Here is an 11,397-nt window from a genome sequence, read left to right as displayed (position 1 = left end):
GTGTGTTGGCTTTTCTCCCTGCTCTCACCTAGCAAATAAAGCATTAGCAATTTCAGTGCATCCCAGCTCCCACTCATGTAATTCCACTTAAAATTACATACATATCCAATCTTCTACCAGTTTACAAGTTATTTTTGCTGATTGTAAGGGATTTAAACTTGGCATTTTCTACTAAGATGGAGAGCTTACCAAGCCAAAAATCCAAGCAGCTTTTAATAAAAATGTGACAGTGAAATCTTCCCCTCTATCATACCTAGCGGCATGTTTAAACATCAGGCATTCCAATAGTTTCCATACAAACATCTAGCTATATGCTTGAGATGTACAGATCAGGTTTCCTTCTGGAAGCATAAATAATTGCACAGTTACCAATGCAATAATACAGACGTGTCCACTGTCTTCAACAGAAAGGTAGTGGGAGCTCCAGCCTCTCAAAAACTATCCTGAAGCCTCTTCAAGTCACTGAGCATGTAATGGAAGCCAGTGTTACCACAAACATGAATGAAGGGGAAAATGCAAACGATTCCAGGAACCATTTATATACAGCCCCAAGCTTCAAAGGTGGTATTTTCAAAACATACTGTCTCCTTCTTGCAACTATCTGTATCAATCTTGTGCCAATAAACCCCATGAATGCTAAAAATATCAGAGTAAGTTATCACAAACTTGGGTGCCTCAACTAAGCTAAACTAAGCCATCTGCTCTGGGAGGTCATCAGCATCCTGTAGCAGAGCTGCCCTACCAGCAGAAGGAGGAACAGGTCATGGCACCTGATTGAAGCTAACTCAAATTCACATTATTTCACACCATCCTGGCTGCGGAGGATAGAACGTGCACAAGGCACACACAAGGTAGTGTGATTTGATGGACTACAGGAATTCTTCATAATGCTTAGCTGCCTAGAGCGATACCTGTAAGCAGACCGATACTAATACCCATGTAGAGGTGGCAGCGAGTATGCTCATCTGTTAACGACTTTTCTGCTGCACAGACATGGTGAAGCAACTGAGCTATCTTCCTTCCCTTTCAACAGAAGAAACTGATATCCTAAAAGAAAACATTGAAAACCGTATGAAAACTAAACAGAAATAGAGGTCTTGAAAAAGATGAGACAAAACACTCAACCACTCCCAAAAAAAGGGTAGCATACAAAATTCCACTGTGTCTCTGGAGACTGCTTTGTTATCACTTCTGAATGCCCACTGCAAAAAATTCAGAGAAGCAGCTGTGGAAAGAAAATTGAGTAAGGTCTACTGCAGTGTGCAATAAAAACCTAATTGCTCAAGCACATTTTGACATTTGAGAAGCAACTTAAGGACAGGACAGGCATATGGAGAGTTTCAGTTAAAGCAAAAGTTAATGTTTAACATTTAGCATATCACATAACTTACATATCAAAGCACTATTATAATTAGGTGTCCGTACTAAGTTCATTCAAAGTTCTTTGAACCAGCATGATCACCAGTATTCATGGTCTTCACCCTTAATACAATGGTTTGAGGGAAGTGACACAGGGCTCCAGGAAGTTTCACTACAGTAAACATTCTAAAAGAAGGTTCCTCAGCACCTTTCTTAGGCTAAATGAACAAAGCAGTAAGTCTTACTTGTACCACACTAAGAAAAAAGGAACCTGCCTTTAGCTATATTTTGTTTTTAAACACACGACAATGAACCAATTGGAGAAAATATGCTAGTGTTGCCTTAATTCAAAGGAAAGTAAGAAATAAGAGAAACAAGCAGAATACCATTAGATACGCTGTCTCTCCCACACAAATGAAAGTTTGGAGAACTCTATCCCCAAACACCAAGATCTCAACTATCCAAAGATAATCTGCATTTAATACAGAGAAGAGTCGTACAATCAAACTAATTGGAATAACAAGTTTTTACTGAAAACAATCTTTTCCTTCAAACCAAAGAGAAAAACCGTTAACATGAGTAGAGTAAAAATGTTTACATATACAGTTGTGATCAGTAGTGAAAGCTATAAAGTATCAGCAGCAATAACAAGACTTGAACAGAGCTCCCGTAGGAAGATTCAGGAAAAAAAGCTGTGAAGGGTAACGAGAAACCTACCTGACCATTCAAGAACTCACACTCCTATTAGTATACCCCTGAGAGACCAAGTGAAATAGTCTGAGACATAGTCAAGACCCAGAAGTGAACACCTACGTGAATGGCACCCTTTGGAAAACTAATAAGTTGAACTCATGAACTAAAATTAGAGGCACAGTATTACCTGTTAATGGAAAGAGGTTTAAGTTAGGGTTACTGAGATGCTTAAACTTCCACTTAATCTCTTCAAAAACTCCAAGATATTAGTTATATGCTAGTACATTTGCTTACACATAAGCTTGGAAAATATTGTTAGACAAGGTTCCTAAAAACTAAATCTCATCTTCATTCACAGCATAAACCAAGATTCCACAATTCAAAACAACAGAATGAACTGCAATTCATTCCACATCCTCATGCTCTCAGTAACACAGTTATTATATTTCTGTCCTTCCATCCTTCCCCCCAAACTGTTTTACCTGAAATATTTTCAGAAATATTATCAGAAAATTGTTACTGCTCTCCACACCTGTTGGCAATGGAGGTACGATCCAGAGGTACATTCCAGAGGTACAATCCTTTTACAGAGCTTCCATTTTCTAATTTGGCTTTTTTCTTCTCACCAAACTATGTTTAACCTACCTCTATCCCATTATTTTATACACTTAAGAGTTCATCAATCTAAACTTAAGTCATAACAAAAAAACCCGGATCAAGTTACCTGACAAACCATTCAAGATACAATCTTCTGATATAAACTCTATTCCAAGCTGCTTTCCATTCTCCTTGTAAACTTTCTGGAGGCTCTTATTTGGAAGCACATTGTAGTAATCATTTTCACCACCTTTTATTTCCACCTAGACAAAAACCCCACAAATTATTAGAAATTTTTCACCAACCTAAAGCAGTTTAATGTAAACAATTTGAAGCCCAGAAAAGTTAAACACATGTCCATTCTTCAAGACCATGTCAAAAAAGACATAATTGCTGAGTTTCTTTCAAAAATATAACATTCTGCCAAATATTAGCCTTGATCAAAACACAGCTGGTGTTCTGTCAAGTTTGCACTAGACAGCCAAATTCCAAAAGCATGGATTTCACAGAGAGTATCTCCAAAAATAGTAAGCAAGCAAGTCCTGTAACAGCTTCTAGTTATTTCCACTGCAGGTACTATTAAACTACACAGAATTCATTCTTTCACCAAATTCTATTTTACTATTTTTGTTCAGAACACTTCCAATAACTACATGCCCATTCATGAAATGGCTTCACACAGGCAAGAAGTTTGAAAACAAATGTAAAAAACATACTAGTGTCAAGTTTCAAAACAGATCTTAACTTTCTCTCTGCATAAAGTATACTTTCTGAAATCCTCTTCTAGTTAAGAGTGAAGGGGCCATACTAGGAAAACAGCTTCTGATGCCTCCAATAGACCTTAAAACTCCCTAGTTCACAGCACATACACTATACCTATTTGTCCTATGTGACACAGAGTCTAGTTGGAGGCCTGTAACCAGTGGTGTCCTCCAGGGGTCAATACTCGGTCCAATTTTGTTCAATATATTCATTAATGGACCTGGATGAGGGGACAGAGTGTATCCTCAGCAAGTTCACTGATGATACAAAACTGGGAGGGGTGGCTGACTCTCCAGAGAGCCACGCTGCCATCCAGCGTGACAGGCTGAAGAGCTGGGCAGAGAAGAACCTAATGAGGTTCAACATAAGCAAGTGCAGGGTCCTGCACCTGGGGAGGAAGAATGCTAAGCACCGGTATAGATTGGGGGTGGACCTGCTGGGAAGTAGTTCTGAGGAGAAGGATCTGGGGGTCCTGGTAGACAGTAAATTATCCATGAGCCAGCAATGTGCCCTTGCTGCCAAAAAGGCCAATGGAATACTGGGCTGCATAGGGAAGAGTGTGTCCAGTAGGTCAAGGGAGGTCATTCCCCCCCTCTTCTCAGCACTGGTGAGGCCACAACTGGAATACTGTGTCCAGTTTTGGGCTCCCCAGTTCAAGACGGACAGGGAACTGCTGGAAAGAGTCCAGCGAAGGGTAACCAAGATGATTGAGGGATTGGAGCATCTCCCTTATGAGGAAAGGCTGAGAGAGCTGGGACTCTTTAGCCTGGAGAAAAGAAGGCTGAGGGGAGACCTGATTATTGCTTACAAATATCTAAAGGGTGGGTTGAAGGAAGATGGAGCCAGACTCTTTTCAGTGGTTCCCAGTGACAGGACGAGGGGCAATCGGCACAAGTTGGAACACAGGAAGTTCCATTCAAATACACGGAAAAACTTCTTTATGGTTAGGGTGACAGAGCACTGGCACAGGCTGCCCAGGGAGGTTGTGGAGTCTCCTTCTCTGGAGATTTTCAAGACCTGCCTGGATGCAGTCCTGAGTAATGTGCTCTGGGCAATCCCGCTTTAGCAGGCGGTTGGACTAGATCTCTAGAGGTCCCTTCCAACTCTGAAGATTCTGTGATTCTGTGAACACAGACATTCTCTTCACGGCTGCATTAACCACTGACCTGTAACTACAGAGCAGGCAGAACCGCCTATGTTAGCAATACATTGCAAGGTAATGGTATTGCTGGAACCAGCTACACAAGAGATGCTTCCACTTACTAAAAACTAAGAAGAATGCTAACTGAAAAAATCACTCGTTTTTTCACATTTGGTTGCTATGTGAGCCTGCTGTTTAATGGGGCAAAGGAAATAGGGATGCTCCAGCTCAATGAAAAAAAGCTCAAGGTCCTATCCATCTTGAAGGTCCAGGAGGAAGATCTTGAAAATTGATCAGACCATCTTATCCTGAAGCTCCTGGGGAGAATATAGAGCAAACAAATCCTCCTAAGACCCATGTCCAGGCGCATGAATCACAAGGCAATTGTGACTATCCAGCATAGATTCATGGAAGAGCAGATGGTGCATGACCAAAATTAGCTTTTCATGATGACAGGTCTGGCTCAGTGGACACAAGACATTCAGGTTCCAAGCGTTATGATCAGTGGCACAAAAATCCAAATTGCTGCCTGTTTCTTGCAGCATCCATCTGCAACCAATACTGGTGCCATCACTATTTTATCTTTATTATTGATGCAGACAACTCCTGTGAGACCACAGCTAGTGTATTGTGTTCAGTTTTGTGCTCCTGAACTAGAGCAAGTCCAGGGGAAGGCCATCAAGATGATTAGGGTGCTGGAGAACATGAATACAAGGAAAGGCTGAAAGAATTTGGTTTGTTGAGCCTTCAGAAAAGAAGGTTAAGCTACCTACAACTACCAGATGGGGAGGGTAGAGAGAAGACAGAACCAGACTTCTCAGAGATGCCCAGTGACACAACAAGAAACAACAAACAAAATTCCTATTAGAAACAACAGACTCACAGAAGTTGGTAAGTACCTCTGGAGGTCATCTTCTCCAACTCCCCTGCTCAAGCAGGGTCATCTAGAGCGTGTTGCCCAAGACCATATCAAGGCAGCTTTTGAGTATCTCCAAGGATGGAAACACCACAATCTCTCCAGGCAACCTGTTCTAGTGCTCAGCCATCACAATATAAACGTCAGGAAAAACCTTGTGGTAGAGCACTGCTGAGAGAGGTTGTAGAATTTCATCCTTGGAGATACTCAGAAGTCCACATGGCACAAAGCAATCTGCTCTAACTGGTCCTGCTCTGAACAGAGGGAAGACTAGATAACCTCTGGAGGTCTCTCCCACCCTAGGTTATTCTACAATTCTGTGGCATTCAGTTTATAAAACAAAGCTTTCTCTCACTACACAAAGCAACAGAATAGCAAATAGTGTCATTAACATTTTGATTTCTTTCAGCTAAACACCATGCAGACAAACGCTGTAAGCCTCGATTTCCTATTCTGGCCTACCTTATCTCCAGTGTAACAGAAACACATGACCATGAACTCATTCTTACTTTGCATCCTGTGGCCAGCGCTGCGGATTTGAAGCAGTTCTCAACCTTCTCTGTCAGAACAGAAAGATCTTTCATTGAAGGGGCACGCAAGTAAAACTCTAGTTCAGTGTAAGAAGGAATGATGTTAGGTTTCACACCACCATTTTTTATTACACCTGCAGAAACAGAAAATCATGTTACCAGCGTTAAATACAAATGCTTGATCTTCAGACCTGTCATGAAACTCCATGCTCAAGAACTAAACATATAAACAAAACATCAACTGAGCATGAAACAGAAAGAATGTCAAAAATACAGTATGAGGACAGTTTCTTCATCACATCAGATTAAGTGGAATGTGTACATGTTTTTCAGCACTATTTCATTGCATTCTTTGGTTATCTGTTATAAACCTAAAGACACCAAATTAGCATTTGTAATTAATCCCCTGAAATACAATGCATCAGAGTCATAAAGCAATTCGTCTGCCACTGAAAAAGAAAAAAGTTTGTTATAAAGGCTACCTTGGATTCCAACTTTTAAAGGTTTCCTCAACTAGAATGTTTCCAATTTATTTTGCCATCTTAGAGAGAAATTCATTACATTGCATTTCTCAGCAATACTGGAGTAATGTGTGAGTTACAGTGCATGGAAAGTTCATTAGATTCCTCATGCTAATTCTTTAGAAATATTGGTGTTTATAACATATGCACAGTTTTATTCAAGAGTGAAGTTTGAGTTGAAAGTGTTCTCTCAAGGAAATGTGTGACAAGTACATAGTTTGCAATTTTGGCATCAGAGGCATTATCATAAAAGACCATAACATTTAGATATTTCAACAAAAAAAATAATCCAACCACATTGTAGACCTCAATTCTACATTAGATTCCACTGCACTAACTGCTCATTGCTTTCAACAGGCTGCTTGTTTCCCTGGCCTTCAACTCTCAATTTATATATGTAGAGTAACATTTCTTTTTTGTAAATCTTGAGAAACTATCTACCTTAAATGGAAATACTGCACGAAGTTACTGACATCTGTCACTGAAACCTAAAAGGACAGCACTATCAGGAGGCAAACAGGCAGCAATTCTTTACTTTTGGTGCAGAAAACCTATTAAGATTATGAAACTCCCCCCTCAAGTAAAAATCTTTCCAGTCCCGAATAAAGTCAAAGTAAACAGAGTGTTGAAACCACCATTAAACCACTATCAGTACTAGTCCATAACAAAAGGAACAGCTCAGATGAGAGGGACAGACATCACAGAAAAGGAACCAGCAAATCAGCAAGTAAGTAATCATACAAATTTGCATGACAAGTCATAATATGTTTACTTAAAACAAGTAGCTTAATGAGCCTTCATTTGTCTTCCAACACATTTGTAAATGGAACTGGAAAGAGTCTAAGAGTATGCCTACACTTAAATTTCAAAGCAACTGTAATATGGACTGCACAGCAGATCTGGCTTAAAAGTAGTCTGCCTGCACACTACTAATAGCACCTAATTTGCCCTTCTTCTAGATGGAACTTTTTTTACAGCCTGTTTAACACAATTTCTTGAACAGAAGAAAAATCTACCTTACTATTTTTCAAGGGGGACTCCTAAGCAGGGAAGAAATTTATCAAATATTAGACAAACTGAAACCAACATTGTTCAAATACATAAAACATTGCTTAGAAATTCTAGACTTCAGGTAATGGAAACTATTTCAATTCTTGTTTGTGGGTTAACACTAAGATTTTTAGGATCACTTTTGTCAGCCATGGCTGTTACTGCAAGCCTGCAACACGACTTCCAACACACTGTTGTAGAGAAAGCATTCCTAAAATTAAATCTCATTGAGTGCTTATACTTTCCCAAAGGTATTTTAAATACTTCCAGTTTGAAAACCAGGTTTATGACAGCAGTTGTATCAACACAGTAATTTAAGTTTTGCTGTGGTTCAGGAAGCGTCACCTCTAGGATGCTTGTTTTTTGCCTACATTAGCCACATAGCCTTTAGAAACTATGAACAAAACCCCCAGTATTTAGGGTTTTAGGCTTAGATCCAATAGAAGACTTAGGCATCTCCAATCTTAAACCTGCAACACATGAGTTTCAGACACCAAAACTTATAATTGAGTGCCTTGTTTCCTACAGAGCAATAGCATAGGGAGCCAAGACTATGCCCACTGTCTGAAATTCATTTGGGTGTGCTGCATAGCAGAACTGTGAACATCTTCATCTACAGTCAAAAGGGTTAGGGCTTCCAGACTCCATCCAGATATCCCTGGAGAGAAATACACACATACATTATACAGCACAAGCAGCCAAGACATATCATGATCATTAGCTCAGAACTTCTGGAAGCGTTTTAAGCTCTTAAGTTTTCCAAGTAAGCAGTTCTACATTTCTAAGTCCTGGAGAAATGGCAAAGTTTCTTAATTTCAACTTGGAAAAGAGTTGTGTTGGGTGTAATAAGGGAAACATGGGTTTATAGCTAGAAGACAGATTCCATCTCAACTTCTGAAACTTTCTTACTGTACAAAAAGAAATACATGATGTTGAAGGAGTACAAGTCAAGCTTAATGGTTAACATGTCTTATTGCAAAATGATGTTTCTACTTCAAAGTCTACTAGATATTAAATATTAGAATCCAGCGCACATCTGGTTGATTGGGCTATTAACCAGAACGACAGGCTTCTGGCATCACTTGTTTTTTGTACTTGAGCAAATAAACTTCAGTCACTCTAAACCACTACACCTTTCCACAAATGTCAATATAAATGCCATTTAATCAATGGCATGTCTGCTAAAAAGAAAAAATAATGATGCAGTAAATACTTCATTTTCCAGAAGCATTTAATCTTACACCTTTGCAAAAACATATTAACTTTAAGGAATTCACGGTCATGTACCAAAATAAACTTAGTGGTTTTTTTTCTTTTTCTTTCTGAACTGCAACTTCAAGTGCAAAGACTTAAAATTTGTCTAGCCTCTACCTAGGTACCAGTATCCTCTTTTGAATCTGACCTACAAGCCTATTTTCAGAAGTTAGTTCCAGATACTGACATGATTTTAAAGATTACAGACCAACTATTTAAATGGAATGGTGCTATTTCATAATATTTGAAGTGACTAAATTAATTTAGTGCAATAATGCAATACTTGAAGATGTAGGATTTTGTAAGTTAGTACTTCAACAGCCTAAACTCTTACTTGCTGGACATTAGATTTAATGAAGATCTCACCATGAACTCTCCAGGTCGGTTTCATTTGCTGTCTTAAAACAGACAGATTGTTGTATGCAAGAACAGCAGCATCTAATGCATTAACTCCTTCCCAAGGATAAGCAGCAGCATGAGAAGCTTTTCCATAGTATTTCACAGTCACACTAGGAAATAAAAGGCATTGCTTATTTTTCATTCACTGAAAAAAACCTCTAAAATAGAAAGTTCCTTTTGTTCACACAAGTATTTGTTATTTTTGTGCAGAACACAAACAATTTACCTGGCACTACACTGTTGCAAAGTTGAACTATCTTTGAGTGCAGGAAGATGCTGAAAGATTTCTAGAAAACCAATGAAATAGAATGATATCAAGACCCAGTCAGGCAAAAGAGCTACCAGTAACATACCACCATACAGCCTTTGCCTGAAATATACTGTCTTCATATACCAATTAAATGTCTCTAACACTATACCTCTTGAGTGTTCTGAGACAGTCACTAACATTCTTCTCAAATAGAAGACAAATCTTTTTCTCTGATCCAAAATTAGACATCGATTGTCCCAATTATTGTCAAGCTTCTACAAAATGCATACAATACATAAGACAGCAAAAGCACATTACTAAGATCACATACAAGCCATGTCTAAATAACAAAAGTCAAGCTTAAGAAGTGCAGTAAAGGCAAACCATAGTATAAAATATACATTACCATGCTACAGCAAGGATGTTCTTTCCCTGCACATCTCAAAAATGCTGGTAGAAAGGCTTCCAACAAGAAAGAAATCTAGCGCAAAGGTTATCCTCCCAACACATCCAGTAAGAATTCATGCTTGGCTTCATCTTATAAGGGCCCTTTATATTAGCCTTCCAAAATAATTTAGCATTTCAAGTTATATGTAAACTCTTTACATGAGAGGCAAATATTAAATACTGCCAACTACATAAGGTATTACTAAACAAATACACAAATATTCAGGTTTTTATCAATAGTAGAGATTTTAACTAGGTCTGTTTGTCTTCAGTACCTAGTCCTCTACATTAAAAATCTCCATCCTCAAGCTCAAAGAGCTCCCCTGAGACACACAAGCTCTCTCTTACCCAACTAGGGCAAGCCTAACTTGCTTGTCCCTCTGTCTTGCACAGATGCCAACTTAGCCACTTATCCTGAACTGACCCCTCATGCTCTGAACCATGCCATGGCTGTAAGTTAATACCAGAACTTAAACACTGGACAGCAAAGAGGGACACAATGGAGTGTACTGTTGCAGCACAAAATGTCTCCTGCTACTGCCTGCAATCTAAATTAACTACGCCCTTTTCCATCCTCCAAGATAACCACACATCCCATTCTGTAAAGTATGAGTTTTATTTACAAAGTATTTACAGCTGCTCCAGCCAAGTCAGCCTCAACGAGGACACGGCTGAAGTGCCTCTATGCAAATGCACAGAGCATGGGGAACAAACAGGAGGAGCTAGAGATGTGTGCACGCCTCCAAGCCTACGATCTCATTGGCATCGTGGGAACTTGGTGGGGTGACTCCTATGACTGGAGTGTTGCCATAGAAGGCTACAGGCTCTTCAGGAGAGACAGGCAAGGGAAACGAGGAGGTGGTGTTGCCTTATATGTTAACAAGCAGCTGGAATGCATGGAGCTCAGCCTAGGGATGGATAAAGAGCCAACTGAGAGCCTATGGGTCAGGATTAAAGGGAAATCGGGAGCAGGGGACATTACAGTGGAGGTCTGCTACAGGCCAGCTGACCAAGAGGACCGAGTGGATGAAGCCCTCTATAGACAGATAGGGGCGGCATCACTTTCACAGACCCTGGTCCTCATGGGTGACTTCAACCACCCCAACATCTGTTGGAAGGGTAACACAGCCAGGCATAGGCAATCCAGGAGGTTCTTGGATTGCATTGAGGACAACTTCCATCTCCAAGTGGTTGAGGAACCAACGAGGAAGGGAGCTATGCTGGACCTTGCCCTTACCGACAAGGAGGGGCTGGTAGACAGTGTCAAACTCAAGGGCAGCCTGGGCTGTAGTGACCACGAAATTGTCGAGTTAGAGATCTTCGAGGCAGCGTGGAAAGTTCGTAGCAGGCTGACCACCCTGAACTTTGGGAGAGCTGACTTTGGCCTCTTAAAGAATCTGCTTGGTATGGTGCCACGGGATGAAGCGCTGGAGGGAAGAAGGGCCCAAGAAAGTTGGTTAATATTCAAGGACCACCTC

At 40.1% G+C, this 11,397-nt stretch overlaps 1 protein-coding gene across 1 annotated transcript in view; it reads right to left on the bottom strand.

The window, feature by feature from the left end:
- PM20D2 (peptidase M20 domain containing 2) overlaps window positions 1-11,397 on the bottom strand; it is a 19,398-nt gene that overhangs the window by 2,650 nt on the left and 5,351 nt on the right. Inside the window, exons 4-6 of the mRNA XM_009887532.1 lie at window positions 9,190-9,332; window positions 5,978-6,132; window positions 2,777-2,912 (exon numbers count right to left, since the gene is read on the bottom strand). Coding sequence (XP_009885834.1) covers window positions 2,777-2,912; window positions 5,978-6,132; window positions 9,190-9,332 — 434 coding nt within the window. The remainder of the gene's footprint in view (window positions 1-2,776; window positions 2,913-5,977; window positions 6,133-9,189; window positions 9,333-11,397) is intronic.

The sequence above is a fragment of the Charadrius vociferus genome, unplaced genomic scaffold (assembly GCF_000708025.1).
Source record: "Charadrius vociferus isolate BGI_N301 unplaced genomic scaffold, ASM70802v2 scaffold185, whole genome shotgun sequence".
Taxonomy (NCBI): Eukaryota; Metazoa; Chordata; class Aves; order Charadriiformes; family Charadriidae; genus Charadrius; species Charadrius vociferus.
Note: the sequence above shows the minus strand (reverse complement) of the source record. Positions and strands in the feature narration are given on the sequence as shown.